The following is an 18,302-nucleotide window of genomic DNA, read 5'->3' as shown; positions in this document are numbered from 1 at the left end:
GCAATATTACCACAAACTTCCCCTGCAATAAGCCAGCACAGAATATTGTAAGGAAGCCGCAGTTACCTGGCATCACCATCCCCCTCCTTCGGGACCTCCCCAGTATCCAGGCCAAGGAGATAACGTGTCCCTCTCCCTACACTTGTTGTCACAGTCACCAATTTATTTCCAACCAGCCAGGTCTTGGTTCTTCCTCCGTCCAGGAGGAACTCCCCAACTGGAGACCTGGAAGGTAAAGCGATAACAGTGGCATCTAAGTGGTTAAATAGCAGTGATCTGGGCTCGCTCTGGTCGCTGCTGGTATAACAGTCGGCACTCCCCCCATGGACACAGGGCCTCTGCCGCTTTAGACTCACCTCTTGGGAACCGCAGTGAAGTTGGAGAACACGTATCTGGCCATCATGTCTAGACAGATCTCCGTTAGCTCTAGATGGAGATTTTTCAGGCTGTCGTCGGCCTGGGCCATGGAGCTCTCATCGGCCGAGCTCAGGCTGGTGCTGGTGACGGACGTCTGCATCCGGCTGGACGAGACAATGACATGTTAGACTACGGACACTTCACGGCAGGTCTGTAGGAGCATGACTGAACCCGGAGACAAAGCCACTACGAAAGGCAGAACCTTAGATTTCCCATTTCCACTCCGATTATGCAAATTTTGCCTTAAAGGGCAGCTCCAGCTTTAATCATCCTACATAACTTTGCTTTACTTCTGCATGGACCATGGCCCAAAACGCAAACTCGCCAGCCATGTGCCAATCTGAAAGATCTCAATGCATAGAGTATATGGAGGTTTTCTTCTGTTAGAAAATCAGCCGCCATTCACATTAAAGGGATTTTCTCCTTTCAGGTCTTTTTTTACTACTAATTAGTCACTTAAAAGTCAGCTTGTACTCCAACTCTCTGTATCCATGTCACATGACCAGCGCTGCAACCAATCACTGAGCTCAACACCTGCTGCCGCCTATTTCAATGGGGCTGCTAGGCAGTGCCGTTCATGCGATATCACCGCTGCAGCCTGCACATAATCACCCGGTCATCAGCGCAGGCTTGATGTTGGATTCAGAGAGGTGGAGTGCAAGAGAAGGGAAAAAGGGGCAAGGGCACAGAAGGAAAAAAGGGGCAAGGGCACAGAAGGAAAAAAGGGGCAAGGGCACAGAAGGAAAAAAGGGGCAAGGGCACAGAAGGAAAAAAGGGGCAAGGGCACAGAAGGAAAAAAGGGGCAAGGGCACAGAAGGAAAAAAGGGGCAAGGGCACAGAAGGAAAAAAGGGGCAAGGGCACAGAAGGAAAAAAGGGGCAAGGGCACAGAAGGAAAAAAGGGGCAAGGGCACAGAAGGAAAAAAGGGGCAAGGGCACAGAAGGAAAAAAGGGGCAAGGGCACAGAAGGAAAAAAGGGGCAAGGGCACAGAAGGAAAAAAGGGGCAAGGGCACAGAAGGAAAAAAGGGGCAAGGGCACAGAAGGAAAAAAGGGGCAAGGGCACAGAAGGAAAAAAGGGGCAAGGGCACAGAAGGAAAAAAGGGGCAAGGGCACAGAAGGAAAAAAGGGGCAAGGGCACAGAAGGAAAAAAGGGGCAAGGGCACAGAAGGAAAAAAGGGGCAAGGGCACAGAAGGAAAAAAGGGGCAAGGGCACAGAAGGAAAAAAGGGGCAAGGGCACAGAAGGAAAAAAGGGGCAAGGGCACAGAAGGAAAAAAGGGGCAAGGGCACAGAAGGAAAAAAGGGGCAAGGGCACAGAAGGAAAAAAGGGGCAAGGGCACAGAAGGAAAAAAGGGGCAAGGGCACAGAAGGAAAAAAGGGGCAAGGGCACAGAAGGAAAAAAGGGGCAAGGGCACAGAAGGAAAAAAGGGGCAAGGGCACAGAAGGAAAAAAGGGGCAAGGGCACAGAAGGAAAAAAGGGGCAAGGGCACAGAAGGAAAAAAGGGGCAAGGGCACAGAAGGAAAAAAGGGGCAAGGGCACAGAAGGAAAAAAGGGGCAAGGGCACAGAAGGAAAAAGGGCAAAGGCAAAGAAGGAAAAAAGGCAAGTGAAACAGAAGTAGGGAAGAGAAACCGAATAGGAAAACAAGCAGTTGAGCTCCCATAGGCCCCATCCATTAGTTCTTACAGTAAATAAGCAGCTGTCAGAGGCAACCACTTACTCTGCCATCAATGCATATGGGGGGAGTCAGAAGAGCTAGATTTTCTAAGTGTTTGGCCAGATTAAAGCTGGGGTCCCATAGTGCGGCTGCGGACGCCAGTCATGCCCACCTGCAGCCACCGATCAGTGCAGGAGTTTGAGGAAACACTAAGATGCTACCTGTAAACTCTTGCACTTTTTTGCACCTGCAGATGAGCCTGGCTACGTTGATGCATGAAGGCGGATAATCCAGGTCAATAAGAAGTGAAGCAAAGTTGCACGGTTACCAATAATCAGTTCTTGAGAAATTGCATGCCAGACCAGTCTATCAGTAATGCATGGATCGGCCAATCCGATGGATCAAACCCAAGGAAACTAGAGGAAGAACCCAAGTCATGATCCACAGACCCGATTCAGTATTAATATCAATCATGCACCAATCATAACACTTTAGTCTACAATGCCCCCCATCCCCACCCCCTGGTGATGTTCAGATTGCACTTGTCTCATTTGTTAAAGTTCTTCTATTTGTTGCAAAAGTTTCAGTATTTCAGTAGATAAAACGTGCATTGGTTAGGGCTGCTGGGCGCTGGTTACAGAGTGGGCACTAGTGTCTAGGACTGCCATGCAAGTCTCCTTGGCATGCAATTCAATAGCCCAGTGTGCGGGTACAGTGTAACCCGGTCCCCCCCTATACCTGTATGCAGCACGCTCCGACACACTGATGCTGCGAGATCGAAAGGCATTGGAGAGGTCCCTCATCTCCTTCACCGGGGAGGAGTCACTCAAGCCCGGCTTAGCTGGTTTGGATAGCTTCAAGCTACCCGTTCAAGAAGTGACCCCCGCAGGACGATATTAAATTGGGGCATTGATGCCCGCCGACCCAGCCCACGTGAGGTAGGGAGAAAGTATTCACCCCCAACCACACAAAAGGATGAAGGTGGAAACCAGTGTAAAGATGTGAAGAGTGGGTACATCAGAAGGCCCGTGGGGGTGTACACCATAGAAAGGGAGAAACAGAAAAAAAACAAACAAAAAACATAAATGCGACAAATGAGAGGGCAAGAAGCAAAATGAGAAAATTAAATAAAAATCGGCAAAGTCATCATAGGAGTCAATTGTGGCCGACCTTGACTGGTGCTCCCCTGACAATATTAGGAAACTGCATGGGCACATCAATCTCTTACAGAATTCATACCATAGCTGGATTTTGCTGGATAGAGATCGTAAATACAAGCACTTTTGCAATTTACTTCTTATTAAAATGATCATCCGTTCTTGAGATATTAACACTTGTTTGCAGCTGGTTGTCTTGGAGACCGGCCACTGCTGCAGTTTTACTTGCAAGCACTGCGCTGAAGCTGGCCGGGATTAGGAGGTAACAGTGCGCTCCGTTTCAAAATCAGTGCTTACAAGCTCAATAGAAAAGAACTTTTAAGCACTGTGCACATTGTCTGCATCTATGCACTGATTATGTGGGTTCTGGCTGGTACAGTTTCTTCTCCCCTATCACAGCAAGCAATCTCAGGCTCTTTGACTGCAGCTGCATCCCCCTCCTCTCCCTCCATTTAATATTTAACATTAGACTTTCCTACAGCAGCTACAAATGAGACAAAGTCATAAAACAATCTATAGGATGCCAGAGAGGAATCAAATTCACCATGGCTGCACTTCAACATTCAATTACAGATGGCACAGGTCACCACATACCAGGAGTTTGCCAATCATGCAGTTTCCTAATATTTAAGGAAGAAGTGCCCAAGCCAGAATTGCACATCTTAACCTGGATTCTTTTTGTCCAGGCTAAACTAGTGAACAGCAGACATTGTGGTGCTTGTTATTTACTATTGTTCGGACTTCATGCACCGATATCTGCAGCGCACAAATGGTCCTTTTAATACATTACATGACATTTTATAGGAAAAAAAAAAACAATTAAAATAAAAGAAAAAAAAATAATATATATATATATATATTGGACAAAAAAGCAGCAGTGCAACAGAAACAGCAGGAAAAAGACCAAGAAATCCACCTGTGGTTATATTGGAGGCATCGTCCAGGCACTGCAGCTGACAGATCTCATGGAAATGCAAAAGGAGACACTGCAGATCTATGGGGGGAACCTGGACTGCACATATAATAATAATGATTTAAATACATGGACCCCCAACCTCTTACCCTGGAAGCCATGTTTAGCAGTGAGAAATTGTCACGAGTGACATGCTATGCCAAGAAGATGACGAATCCCACTCAAAGGTTGTAATTCCCCAAGTGGCAAGGAATCCTGTGCCAAGTGTCCCTTATAAAGAAGAGGCCTAGAGCACCCCTTTATAAAGTAATAATGCCTAGAATAGCCCCCCATTGTGGCAGACTAAGGGGGACCCTGTATCAGACTCTAAGGGGACCCTGTTAAATTACTACGTTATATTGAGAAGTAATACACTTTTTAGGGAACACCAGAGACTATTCTACGAGGGGGCACGTGAGGCATTTCAAGTTTATAATAGGGCATTACCTGCAAAGTCCTAGCACCACGGTAGAAAGTTGAAATGCCTCCTCGTAGAATGGTCTTGTGTGCCCCTTATAAAGTCATAATTCCCCCTAAAAAGTATGAGTTCAGATATTGTCATAAAGTAGTACTGACACGAGTGCCTCCCCCGTTACAAGTATGAATGCCCCATGTGCCCCCTTTATAGATGAAGTGTATTACATGCGTCCAGTCAAATGTGTCGCAGTCTGCGGTTTATTAGCTGCTCCTAGTGGAGGGGTCTTCAGAGGACACGAAAAAAAAAAAATAGCAGAAAATCCAACATGTCTCACTGATGTGCAAAATGAAAATAGATAAGTGGAGGGCACCACAAGATATCACTGATGTGCAAAATGAGACGCCTTAAAGAATAAGTTTCATCTTTTTTTTTCCCTTCCATGAGATAGCAGTCACCCGGCAGCACCTGAACGATGGCACCCGGTGCGGATGGGTGAAAGCACCGCAACATACCTGTTAATGTAATAGATTTCCCTGTCAAGATGGTGGAAACACAAATTAGCAAATCACAGGCGCATGAGAGCAAAATCCACAACACAAAGCAGCATTCATACGGGAATAAAACCTAAGCTTGGAATGGAGAGTGAGGGTAGTAGTCACTGGTGTAATGGTCGCAGGCAGAGCGATGAAGGAGCCGCCAGCAGGGAAGCCATCATATACAGATGTAAAAAAATGCAAGAAAAAGGACGCAGGATTAAGAAACACCCGAAAGCCTAAAGCCGGGGCAAAAATCATAGGAAAGTAAATCATTGCTCGTGATAGAAAGCTCTGCAATGTACCAAAGGGGCAAGAGCCATTTCATTCTAGAAATTAGTCTCAATGTGATCCCCTGACGAGCCCAAGTCATACAGTACTGTGACCCTTTGATATAGGTTATTACTATACAGTGACAGGTGGAAAGCTACTTCACAGCTAAATGATGGGAGTCACTATGGGTGGTCCCGGGATGCAATGGATGCTGTGATGAAGAGCTATCCTACAGCTTCACATACAGGAAGACGTCTTACCTTTTCGGCCTCTCATTCAGACTGGTGCTGCGGGCCCTGAAGCTCCCCTTTTCAGGAGTGTCATCAAAGCTCTGCAGGACATTGGAGCGAAGACCCTGTGAAGGTGAAGAGGAGGGTGGGCTGAGCATAATTTCGGGATAACAGTAGGGATCCGGTAACCAGTCGCAGTTTACCTTGGTTATGTAAGGCACAAAGTCTCTTCGAAAAGGCAGCCGACATCTGATGAACCACATGGCGATGACGTGATGGGCCAGGAACACTATGTACTGATTAAACCTGTAAGGAAGGAGGTTGTACAGGTAGATGAGACATTTATCTGCAATGGCGTCACGGCAGAGATACTGAAAAGTGTACGGAGTTTATAAAAAAAAAAAAGTTGAGAATGTCCAGATGCAATTTTCAGTATCTCATGCTTTGACCTGTCATACTGCAGGTTTTGGGGAGCAGAATCGAAAACAAATCCAGCACATTGATTTTGCCTTAAAATATGGTTCTTCCCAAAATTTTAATCATTAGTCTAAATAGCAGATTGATAGGTGTTCGCATGCTGATCCCCAGCGATCCAGATTCGCCCAGACAAATGGATTCTTGGCTTTGAGTAGTGATGAGCGAATATACTCGTTGCTCGGGTGGTCTCCAAGGATTTAGGACTGCTCGGAGATTTAGTTTTCAACACCGCAGCTGCATGATTTACAGCTACTAGCCAGCCTGAGTACATGTGGGGGTTGCCTGGTTGCTAGGGAATCCCCACATGTAATCAAGCAATCTAGTAGCCGTAAATCATTCAGCTGAGGCGATAAACAATCTCCGAACACTTACAAATACTCGGAGATCACCCGAGCAACGAGTATATTCACTCATCACTAGCCGTGAGTGCACACCACTGCTCTGGTTTTTCTCAATGGGACTACTGGAAAGACATGAGTTGTACTCCACTACCTCCAGCAGTCTAAAAAAAAAAGTAATGAAAGGAGCGTGCACAGCCACCTCGCTATTCCAACACCGCTCCAATGTAGGGATCAGTGCGGGACCCGGGGGTCGGTCATGGGTTCTCTCAATATTAAAAGCATTTAAAAAACAGAGGACAAGCAGCTACTTACCTTGATGGATTAGTGTAGGGAAGAGAAATGGCGAACACACTGACATACTGCTCTGCAGCAAAGTTGCCATAAAGGTGCGGCAGCCGAACAAGAGCTGGAAAAGAAAAGAAAGCAGACACGCAGAAGGATTCACAGTCGCCATCACATTATCATACAGCCTTACTGATCTTCTGATCCCACCTACCATTGTAGGAAATAACTTACTGGACAGAAACTCCAGCATGGGGATGGCCATGGTGACTGTGGCGGAGATGTGAGTCAGCTTCACAATGAGCACAGGCAGCGATTTAATCAGGATCCCTGGCATCTCCACCATGCACATGGACAGGGCGACCACACACTGCTTGGCACAGCGGTAGATCAGGCCGGTTTCCAGACAACGCACCATTTCCTTCTGTGAACAAGAATCACCAGGCATGGTAAAAAAAAAAACAAAAAAAAACAAAACTCAAATCGGACCCATTACAGCAAATGGAGCGGTGCGGTTCTGGCTCCACACACTGTGCTGCAAGAAGTGATAACTGATCGGTGGAAATGGCAGGTGTCGGATCGCCACCGATCTGATATTACTGAGCTATATGCCAGCAGTATCAAAGTCCTGAACAATCTCCAAGAGGTTTTCCAGATTTTACATTGATGGCCTAACCCAAGATAAGAGCAGCGGTGATTACGGGGGGCACTGTGGCCCCTCTGCTGCAGTTTTATGACAGTGATGGCAGCTATATGTATGTGGTTGGTGCTGTGGCTCAATCCTTCTCATCTGATTGGGCAGAGCATTTGCAGAATCTGACGGACAGATGGATGGATGTCTATCACAGCTGCCATTTGAGGATACAGCCATACTGATTGATGGTCTGGAGGATAAGCCATCAATGCAAAGGGAATTCAATAAAGGCCTGAATTAAGACGTCAATCAAGGAAAATTGCTGCAGTTTGGCCTTTAGTATGCGCCGTACTAATATACATGGAAAAGACAGACTAATCTTTTCAGGAACAGCCCCGTATGGTCATACCTGCTTACTGATGTCCAAGTATGGGTGGTATGAAGTCAGCGCAGTCAGCACAGGAACCACCGCAAGCTGCAGGTCCGTACGAGAGAAACCGTCTGGGGTGTTGTAAAGGCGATCGCTTGCACTTCGGTCTGACAGCTTAAAAAATAAATAAATTTATTATTATTATTATTATTATTTCTTCAAGGTCATCCATGTAGACTAGGTTTGCCTAGGTGGTACGAGTTGCAGGTTGCTCACCATGGTGCACAGAGAAGCCGACAGCTGGTCAATGTTGCAGGGGGAGGACAGGATGAGGAGCTTGTAACGAAGGCACTCCGGCAGCTTGTTTAGAACCAGTTTTAGAACTTTCCAGTCTGTCTCCTATGAGATTAAGGGTTAAAAAAGAAAATTAACTAAAAACACTAAAGTCAGAAAAAACCCAGTGACAAAGGATGAGCACAATACCTGTTTCAGGCATTGTAGAATGGTCCCAAATGCCAAGGAGAATGGCAGGAAACCCATGCGAGGGTAGCCGCCCTGGGAGGAGAGGCTGGGGCTCCCCGCGGGAGGAGACAGGGTACCCGGCAGCCTTTTCTCAGGTTCACTCCTGAAGGGATAAAAGAATACTTAAGAAGCTGTGCCAAGTTTAAGTTATCCCATAGATCGGATAGGGGGATAAGTAACTGCGCACTAAGAGTGCAAATGCCGGACCCCTCAGTGATCCGGATAGTACGCAGCAGCACTGAGAATAAATGGAGGTGCACACGGTCGGCCTCTGCTCCAGACAGGGCTCTTCAGAGACCCACTCTATGGATCAATGGGGGTCCTAACAATCAGGAAGATGTCCTATACACTATACTCAGGATAGGGATAACTTACTAACCTGGTATAAACCCTTCACTTAAAGCAATGCCCAGAAATCGTGTCCACAGATTGAAATCTGGAGCGAGACTAAGTGAAGGCTAATGTCTTCACGAGGTTCCTACGATTTCTGCTCCACAGCATATAGATTTACTCCCAGGCTTTGCTTTATAAGTGTAAGATGAATCGCATAACTACATCTCCCCAATTCACCCACTTACACAGATTCACAAAGGCAGTACGGGCTGAACCTCACGGCTCCATCCTTGTTGGGAAGACCGATGCGTTTCAGAGAGTCAGTTCGTAGCAGCAAGAAGAAATCAAACACCTTTCAAGAAAAATAAAGAATGAGGACATCTGTATGAGCTCGAACTGACCAGAGGAGCCACTTCTTAAAATGGATTTCCCAGGAGCAGGCAAAATTTAGAGAGTCACCAAAGGCAATAAACTATATTGATGCGATATCCATTTTTTGCAAAGTTAGATAGTCTTCCAATGGCCATCAGAGAAAATCAGTATCTGTACGGACCGGCTGCAAGTCTCCAGACCAGAACACAAGGCATAAATGAGGCTGCCGAGATCGGGTCGGGAGACTTGCAGGCAGTTCGGACAGTCTAAATTCAGCCGAGACTCACCTGCAGGCGTATACTGCTGGCCATGGGGGAGCTGTAAAGGTTTCTGTAGTGCAGCTGGATATGGTTGACCAACATCTCGTACACACGCATGGCATGACTGGCCGGTAGAGAATACAGCTTGGTCTGCACAGACGACAGACATGTTAAAAGCTGCCATCCAACGTTATAAAATTACAGTATACCTGTAGTTTTACCATCGACTTATGATTGTGGGAGAGGGTGAAACCTCTGGGACCCTGCTAATCTGAAGAAAAAATCCACCACATTGCTGGCTTAAATGTTCTGCCCTTTGCACACCTTCCTCCGCAGAGAGAAAGCGGCTGGTTGCAGTTTTCTGTGCGCAGCCGGGTGGCAAGGTAGAAACATAGAACAGGACGCCGCAGTATAACACTGCAGTCCTTATGGTCACAAGATGGGTGGGGGACTAAGGTCAGACCAGTGATCATAAAGGGATAGCATATCCTGGTGATGCAAGATGAGTACCCCTTTAAGACATGTATAGTAAGTGCTCTTTCCCACCTGTAGTATAACCATGAGCCCCAGCACAGAGGTCTTCACATCTTCCAGGGACGATGAGTCCTGTCCTGCAGACTCAGACAGTGACAGAGAACGGGTAACAACCTAAAAAAAACAAAAAGGGAAAATAAAAAGTTGGTTTCATACTAAGATAATGTGACATGGGTATATAACTGCCAGGGGCCCTTTTCTTTTACACTTTGCATCCATCATACGACATCTGGACCAGCCAAGTGTCCATAGAAGGAGGTCATTCTAAAAAGGTCCCATAAGAAGATGACAGACGCAACCCTCACCCTCTCAATGATGTCCATCAGGCCGTTGAAGTGGCAGGAGTGGCAGCATTCAGCCAGGTCCACTAGCAGCTGGGTGGCAAGTTTTCGGACTTGATGATCCTTATCTTCAGGAATGTGGGCCAACTGGCAGGTAACCACCTTCTCAATCAGTTCCTCCTAATGAGAGACAAAAAATCGTAGTTACTTACCGATAACGGTATTTCTCTGATCCCATGATGGCACCACGGAGAGAGGGGTCCGCCCCCAGGGACAGGAAACCTACAGGTGAAAAAGGGCGTACCTCTCTCCCACATCAGTTGGTTAACAGAGCCTTATACAGAACTTCAGCTGCAATTTGATATTTACACAAATTAAACTTAACAATTTTTTACTTAACAGAGGCACCGTGGCTAAAGGTAACTAACTATACATTATAGTGTGCACACCTGTGTGTGAAAAGGGAGGGAATATACGGGTGCCATCATGGGATCAGAGAAATACCGTTATCGGTAAGTAACTACGATTTTCTCTATCCCCATGATGGCACCACGGAGAGATTTACATAGATTGTAATTTTTTAGGGAGGGACCACTGCCTCTAGAACCCTTCGACCAAAGGTGAGATCAGAGGAGGTCAAGTCTAAGCGGTAGTGTCTGAAAAATGTAGACTGGGAAGACCAAGTGGCCGCTCTACATATCTGTTGTATTGACGCGCCCGCTCTTTCCGCCCAGGATGATGCCACTGCTCTGGTCGAGTGCGCCTTTATATTCTCCGGGATGGCCGTCCCGCTGGAAGAGTAGGATAGGGCGATGGCATCTCTTATCCACCTCGCTAGCGTAGCTTTTGACGCTTTCTGTCCCTTCCGTGGACCCTGGAAGCAGACAAACAGAGCCCTATCCTTCCTGCACTCTCTAGTGGCTGACAAGTATTGGAGTAGGCACCTCCTAACATCAAGGGTATGTAGTGTTTTTTCTCCCTCATTCTTGGGGTTGGGACAGAATGAGGGCAGGGAGACCTCTTGTGTCCTGTGAAATTGAGACGCGACTTTTGGGAGGTAAGCCGGGTCCGTTTTTAGAATGACTCTGTCCTCAAGAATTTGAGTGAAGGGAGGGCCCGCGGACAATGCTTGTATGTCACTAACGCGACGGGCTGAGGTTAGGGCCACTAAGAGTGTTGTTTTTAAAGATAGAATCTTTAGGGGTGCGTCTGCCAAGGGCTCAAAAGGAGATTTGGTTAGTGCATTTAGAACAAGGTTTAGATCCCATGGAGGGGCATTATGCAAAGGAACCGGTTTTAATCTACCCGAGGCTTTGATGAATCTCACGATCCATCGGTTTCTGGCTAGATCATAATTATATAGTGCTCCCAAGGCTGCTACCTGAATTTTTAGAGTACTCGTAGCTAGCCCTTTTTCCAAACCCTTTTGCAGGAATTCGAGAATCTTATCTATTGGGATTTCCCCCCCTGGGTCAACCCCTGATACAGACATGAATTTTTTCCACACTTTGCCGTATATTTTGGTGGTTACGGGTTTCCTACTCTGTAGTAATGTGGACACCAGGTTGGATGAAAACCCTTTGCTGCTTAATAGCTTCCTTTCAAAAGCCAGGCTGTCATATGTAGGCTTTTCACATTGGGGTGACACACTGGGCCCTGGGATAACAGATTTTGCGTGTCTGGTAGAACCCACGGACTGTCTAAGGACATCTTTCTCAGCCAAGAAAACCATATCCTGCGAGGCCAGAATGGAGCTATGATTATCACTGTTGCTCCCTCCTCCCGAATTTTCCTCAAGACTAGGGGAATGAGGGATATTGGAGGGAACGCGTAGGAGAGGCGATAGTTCCAGGGGACTGTGAGAGCGTCCAGAGCTACTGGCCCTCCCCGGGGGTCGATTGAGCAGAACTTCCTCACTTTCCGATTCTGAAAGTCCGCAAATAGGTCTATTTCTGGCTCTCCCCAACGTTTCACTATTTGGTTGAATACCGACTGTTTCAGCTCCCACTCCCCCTGTCTCAAGCGTGTTCTGCTGAGGAAGTCTGCGGTCTGGTTTTCTGAACCCTTTATGTAAAGGGCTGTTAGGGACTTCAGATTGTGTTCTGCAATGTAGAAGATAGACCGGGTTTCTTCCATCAGTGTTTGTGACCTGGTGCCCCCTTGGTGGTTTAGGTATGCTACCACTACCTGATTGTCCGAAAAGACTTTTACGTGGTGGGAGCGGATGATGTTTTGGAAGTGTATTAGGGCGAGTTTTACCGCTAGCAGTTCTTTCATATTTGATGAGGTTAGCTCCTGATTTTTGTTCCAGTTCCCTTGTGTCACCTGACCGTCTATATGAGCACCCCACCCCCAGGGGCTTGCATCGGTCGTTAGGATTTTCTCTGTTGGTAGTGACCAGGGGACCCCCTTGGTAAGATTTATCGGATCTGCCCACCACTGTAGGGAGTGTATCGTAGTTGGTGATATGCTTAACCGCCCGTCTAAATTTCCTCCCAGACACAGGCTTGAACTTAAAGTCTCCCATTGTAAGTCTCGGGAATGGCATTGTGCCCACTGCACTGCCGGGATACAGGATGTCATGGAGCCCAGCAGGGACATGGCTTTCCTGAGTGTGGTGACTGGGGATGATGACAACTGTACCGCTGCCTGTGTCATCTTTTGAATCTTCCCCTGAGGAAGATAACACGTTTGTGTGGTCGAGTCGAGGACTATCCCCAAGTACTCCTGTACCTGTGATGGGACTACTTTGGATTTGGTAAGGTTCAACAGCCAACCTAGGCTTGACAGAGAAGTCATAACCAAATCCAACTGCTGTTTGCAGTGATGGAATGATGTCCCTGCCACAAGGAGGTCGTCCAGGTATGGGACTATCAGGATATTCTGCTCTCGTATATGAGCCATCACTTCCGACATTAGTTTCGTGAATACCCGGGGTGCGATAGCTAACCCAAAAGGGAGGGCCCGAAACTGATAATGTTTCACCTCCCCCTGGATATTCACTGCCAGCCGGAGGTACTTTTGATGATCCTTGTGGATCGGTACATGATAGTATGCATCTCGTAGGTCTAGAACAGTCATGAAACACCTGGGAAAGAGTATTTTTACGCAAGATTTTATTGTCTCCATTTTGAAGTGTGGGATCTCGAGAAAACTGTTTAACTTTTTGAGATTTATTATTGTCCTGTATGATCCATCTGGCTTCTTTCGGAGGAAGAGGGGAGAGTAGAAGCCCATGCCTCTTTCCTGGTGAGGGACTTCCTGTAGGACTTCCTTCTGGACTAGGCCTAGAATCTCTTCCTGAAGAGCCGACTGTTCTTGAGACTGTCTCTGTGGTGTCACCATGAAGAGGTTGTTGGGGGGAATGCGGAACTTTAGCTTGAGCCCTTCTCGTACTATGCCTAGTATCCAGGGGCTGCTTGAAATTTTTTCCCAGGCTGGGAGGAACTCTGTTAGTCTCCCGCCAACCTGGGGGACACCTTCATTGAGTTTTCTTGTTGTCGGGAGTGGGTTTGTTGAATAGGAACCCTCTGGTTTTATTTCTTTTTTCCTCCCATGTTTCTTTGTTCCCTTTCGGAGGTTTTCTCCGCATAAATTTTTTATTCCGAAAGGAACGTCTGTATGATTGGTTGGGGAAACCAGGGAAAGACTTTTTCTTGTCCTCGGCTTTCTCGAGGATGTCATCTAGCGTTGTGCCGAACAAGAATTCCCCCTCACAGGGTATTGAACATAGTTTTGTCTTTGTCTGAAGGTCCCCTGGCCAACATTTTAGCCACAGGGCACGTCTTGCGGCGTTCGAAAAGGCGGCAGCCCTGGCTGCTAGTCTGGCTGAGTCTACAGATGCATCCGCCAAAAAGGCTGCTGCACCTTTCATTACGGACACTGATTTTTGAATCGTGTCTCTAGAGACTTTCCCTTTTAATTGGGAATCCAAGTGCTCAAGCCACACCATTAGCGCGCGAGCTGTGCAGGTGGCCGCGACCGCTGGTTTAAGTCCGCCTCCTGCCGCTTCCCAAGAGTTTTTTAGAAAAACCTCGGCTTTTTTGTCCATCGGATCTTTTAAGGTACCCATGTCCTCAAAAGGTAGGGCAAACTTTTTTGAGGCCTTTGCTATGGCCACATCTAATTTTGGTGCCTTACTCCAGGATGAGCAGGCTGGGTCATCAAACGGGTATTTTCTTTTGGGGGTGAGGAGAGCTTTTTTGTCTGGTTTTTTCCACTCTCTTTTAATTAGAGAGTGAATTTTCTCATTTACTGGAAATGCTCTTTTTCTTTTTTGTTCCAGACCGCTGAACATTATGTCCTGCGCTGTTTTTTTAGGTCTCTCCTCCACTAGACCCATTGTTGCTCTGACCGCTTTCACTAAAGCGTCTGTTTCCTCGATAGGGAAGCAACTGCGCCCCCCCTCAGAGGATACTGAAGAGGTGTCAGAATCTGACGAATTATTCGAGTCAGATAGTTCACTCTCTGACTCGTCCGCACTGGATACGGGGGACTCAGGTGTTTTCTTATGTTTTTTCTTTGTGGCTTTAATGCCTTTAATGGCACTTTCCACCTGGCTTTTTATTAGTGACTTTAATTCGGATGCAAATGATGGGGTTTCCTCCTGAATCGTCTTTTTTATACAGACGCTGCATAGTCTCTTCTCCCAGGAGGAAGGCAGCTCGTCTGAACATATGGCACATTCTCTGTGCTTAGTTTTGGCTGTACTTTTCCTCCCCTAGAACAGAAAGAGCCCTACATTAAAGTCAGCACTTTCACGTAGATCACTCACCCCCTGTGGATCAGAGATACCGTCTCAGGCCTGGTGACTGTATCCGCTGGAATCGTCGCCGGCCGTGTGGTTTTTGCAGACCCCCGACTGCGTTGAGACTCTGATCGTCCGCTGCTGCTGCGCTGTACAGAGGACGAGTTTCCTTTGCGCTGCTGCTGTGGGTGCAGACGCCGCTGCACTTGTGCCTGCTCAGGAGATCGCTGGACGGCTTCCTGCATAACCTGCTGCTCGCTTTCGCTCATGGTGGCCTCCGCACTGTAAGGTGCACTTGGAGTTTGAATTTGCCACCATTTTCCCTGTGCTGGCGTTGCTTTTATGCATTAGTGCCGGCGAAACCGGAAGTGACTGTTTGCGCATGCGCCCGCCCAACTTCCGGTTCTCTGCCAGCTTCACATGAGGGAATGAATGTACTGGGACGCCGGCGCGCGCGCAGTAGCGCTGCGTTTTCGCGATGATGGCGCCGGTGAGCGCACCAGCGCTCCATTACCGACGCCCACACCGATTTACCGGTAATTACGCCGGTGTCCTCTGGCCCGTCTTACTTGGCCTTTTATGGAAAGATAGCCGCCGCTACCTCCATATTATCATTAAGAGTCCTCCGGTGACCGCCGTCACCTGCTCCTTACCCCCCCTCTCTTTTTTTTTTTTTTTTTCATGGAAGGCAGACTGGATCCTTTCACTGCCTTCCTCCACTCACCCATGAGGCCCGCCGACCCCTGTGGTGGTGCTTCAGGAAAGGGAGAAAAAGAGAGGAAAAAACCGCTTGATCCAGCCGTAACAGGGCGCCCCCTGTTAGAAAGTCGACTGCATCAGCCCCTGGAACTCCACGAAGAATCCTTCAGGTACGTGCTGTAGGTTCCCCGTCAGGGACAGGAAACCAACTGATGTGGGAGAGAGGTACGCCCTTTTTCACCTGTAGGTTTCCTGTCCCTGGGGGCGGACCCCTCTCTCCGTGGTGCCATCATGGGGATAGAGAAACATGAGAAACTTAGGAAAGGAAAGTATTGCACAGCATTCAGAGCTCTGCAGCAGAGAAAAGAGGGATGGTATCAAAGTGACGTTGCTGGAATCAGGGTCTCTGCCCCTACATCATGCTGCTCTCAGATTACATAGCAAAATCCTTCTGACAGATTCCCTTTAACCCCTTAACGCCGCAGCCTTTTTAGTTTTTCGCTCCCCTTGCTCCCAGAGCCATAACTCTTGTACTTTACCGTCAATATGGCCATGTGAGGGCTTGGTTTTTGTGGGACGAGTTCTACTTTTGAACAACACCTTTGGTTTTACCATACAGTGTAGTCGAAAACAGGAAAACAATTCCAAGTGCAGTGAAATTGCCAAAAAAAAGTGCAATTCCACAACGTTTTTGTTTTTTTTTACCATCTTCACCAAATGCTAAAACGGACCTGCCATTATGATTCTCCAGGTCATTACAAGTTCGTAGATACAAAACATGTGTAGGTTGTTTTTCATTTCAAGACCCTGAGGTTGTCATCATGCCATCCAGTCAGCGACCCGCGGTCATGTGACACTAGCGCAGACAGCGACATTTAACGGGTTAACAGCCGCAGGTGGATCACGATTCCACCCGCACTGTTAGGGGCACATGTCAGCTGTTTTGAGCAGCTGACATGTGCTGGGAAAGATGTGGGCTCGGCGCTGGAGCCCATATCAAAGGGAGAGACACGACATGTACGGCGTATGTTGTGAAGGGGTTAAGGACTAAATGTTGGGTTTAAAGCCATATGTCGTCGCTAAGGAACAGGGCTCATGCAAGATAAGAGTCCTATAAGGGGGCACAACTGCAGCCTGTAGACTAAGAACATGGAAACAAACCTCATAAAACTGCCTGTTGATGCTGAGAGAGAACGACAGGACGTCCAAAACCTTCATACGCACGATAGAGCGAGACTCATTCCTGGAAGACAAAAAATACCTGGACCTCAGTGCGGGCGGCACGTCAAGAACAGGATTTAGAAAGCCGGGAATTCCATGTTTAAAAGTAAAACTAGAAAAGGTTGTTCAAAACTTCACATCGCCCTGACCTGAAGTATTTGTCCATCAGTTTCTGCAGGTCCTGCACCCATCCCTCCTTCCCCGGGTGAATGATCTTGGAACGGTAAGTGATGAGATTCACCACAGAGGAGGCCTGGGAAGAGTCCAAAATGGCATCAATATGGCGGATTCGCAGAAAAGGTCGTCAAGTTACAGGATAATTGTGGATGGAGTTTGTAGAATGCCCGTCTGGATACGGAAATGTAGCATCAAATAGGGGCGGATTATGGAGAGACTTGGTCAAAAAACCCATGTGCAGAGTTTTTACAAATTGTCATCTATGTTCCCTAATGCCGAGACTGGGAACTTACAGGTCGCTCATCGGAGTTTTTCTCTACAAGTTCAAAGAATCTGTCCCCATCTCCGTGGAATTCATTCTGGTCATACAGCTCCTCTATAGCGGTCAGCAGGTTGTGCACAGCCGCCCGCAGCTCCTGACTCCGCAGCACCTGGAAACCGCAGCAGCAACAAGGTCAGTATCGTACACAATGACTGACGAGCAGAATAGTGAGTGCAGCTCTGGGGTATAATACAGGATGTAAGTCAGGATCAGTAATGTAATGTATGTACACAGTGACTGCACCAGTAGAATAGTGAGTGCAGCTCTGGGGTATAATACAGGATCAGTAATATAAGTTGAGCCTCAAATATTAAGTCTTCTAAAGAGTGGATAACAGCAAATATAAGAAATATTAGAATAAAATGGGTCTGTACCTGGAGCTGCTGGAACAATCGTTTAACGATATCCAAGACAACATCCCACGTGACCGCCTGCACTTCCCGTCCGTACTTCTTGATCAGTCTTGTGATTGACAGGACGATCTCATAAGACACCACTGCGTTCGGACAGTTCATTGCCTGGAAAAAAAAACAAACATTTTCTAAACTAGTTGTCATGTTCAATCACGCCACAACACTTGGACTGTAATCATTTACCTTTATAAAAGAGGGGAGCACAGATATCGGAGAGTTCTTCAAACAGAAGAGCCTATGTGCACCCCACAGCCCCATGCCGACAAAAAACACAGCTCCTCTCAGCAGGGGGGCGTCCTCCGAGTAGTCTCTGAAGAGACAATCAGTATGTGCTCAGAATTAATGCAAAGTTAACAATTGGTACATGACATTTCCTGAGATATACATCACTGAAAACGTCAGAATTTTTTTGGGATTGTTGTGCGAGTATCATTTTGGCAGCTCTTCAAGGGGGTTTTCTTACCTTAAATGGCTGAAATTGAGAAGTTCTTGCAAACACAATGAACTTTGCAATTTACCCCAAATTAAAAATAATTTCTATTCTCAAGAACGGAGGGATTTCTAAACTATAGTTTGTTGCTAGTCCTTCCCCCAGCCATAACCCACCGGGAACCTGTAATCATGCTGGGCCTGTATGGTGAAAGTGAGACATCGTCACATGACCGCTTGGATGCACATTGACAG

General features: G+C 47.2%; 2 protein-coding genes across 10 annotated transcripts in view; both read right to left on the bottom strand.

The window, feature by feature from the left end:
- The window catches only part of TSC2 (TSC complex subunit 2), a 36,752-nt gene that overhangs the window by 12,811 nt on the left and 5,639 nt on the right, over positions 1–18,302 (bottom strand). For 3 of the 9 annotated variants that reach the window (XM_077274453.1, XM_077274456.1, XM_077274458.1), the window contains exons 10-28: positions 17,802–17,928; positions 17,580–17,723; positions 17,177–17,314; positions 16,856–16,959; positions 16,647–16,728; positions 10,064–10,219; positions 9,771–9,872; positions 9,252–9,374; positions 8,838–8,944; positions 8,221–8,362; positions 8,014–8,136; positions 7,777–7,911; positions 6,968–7,157; positions 6,764–6,857; positions 5,837–5,939; positions 5,664–5,758; positions 5,110–5,130; positions 357–521; positions 67–225 (exon numbers count right to left, since the gene is read on the bottom strand). In XM_077274453.1, coding sequence (XP_077130568.1) covers positions 67–225; positions 357–521; positions 5,110–5,130; positions 5,664–5,758; positions 5,837–5,939; positions 6,764–6,857; positions 6,968–7,157; positions 7,777–7,911; positions 8,014–8,136; positions 8,221–8,362; positions 8,838–8,944; positions 9,252–9,374; positions 9,771–9,872; positions 10,064–10,219; positions 16,647–16,728; positions 16,856–16,959; positions 17,177–17,314; positions 17,580–17,723; positions 17,802–17,928 — 2,310 coding nt within the window. Of the gene's footprint in view, positions 1–66; positions 226–356; positions 522–2,808; positions 2,932–5,109; positions 5,131–5,663; positions 5,759–5,836; positions 5,940–6,763; positions 6,858–6,967; positions 7,158–7,776; positions 7,912–8,013; positions 8,137–8,220; positions 8,363–8,837; positions 8,945–9,251; positions 9,375–9,770; positions 9,873–10,063; positions 10,220–16,646; positions 16,729–16,855; positions 16,960–17,176; positions 17,315–17,579; positions 17,724–17,801; positions 17,929–18,302 lie in introns of all 9 variants that reach the window. The other 6 variants (XM_077274460.1, XM_077274452.1, XM_077274451.1 and 3 more) reach the window with 2 other exon arrangements.
- Positions 12,694–15,055, bottom strand: LOC143785074 (uncharacterized). The gene is made up of 3 exons (XM_077273746.1): positions 14,834–15,055; positions 13,690–14,759; positions 12,694–12,712 (listed from the first exon to the last, which is right to left on the bottom strand). Exons 1-3 carry the CDS (start codon positions 15,053–15,055, stop codon positions 12,694–12,696), a joined length of 1,311 nt encoding a protein of 436 aa, XP_077129861.1.

The sequence above is a fragment of the Ranitomeya variabilis genome, chromosome 7, assembly GCF_051348905.1.
Source record: "Ranitomeya variabilis isolate aRanVar5 chromosome 7, aRanVar5.hap1, whole genome shotgun sequence".
NCBI classification, from domain to species: Eukaryota; Metazoa; Chordata; class Amphibia; order Anura; family Dendrobatidae; genus Ranitomeya; species Ranitomeya variabilis.
The sequence above is the reverse complement of the archived record's forward strand: the minus strand, read 5'-3'. Positions and strand labels throughout refer to the sequence as shown.

Excerpts from the sequence above, each read along its gene's own strand:
- LOC143785074 (XM_077273746.1), bottom strand. The coding sequence starts at position 15,055 with ATGAGCGAAAGCGAGCAGCAGGTTATGCAGGAAGCCGTCCAGCGATCT. Across the intron at positions 14,760-14,833 it reads CAGTCACCAGGCCTGAGACG|GGGAGGAAAAGTACAGCCAA; the intron begins GTATCTCTGATC and ends TTTCTGTTCTAG.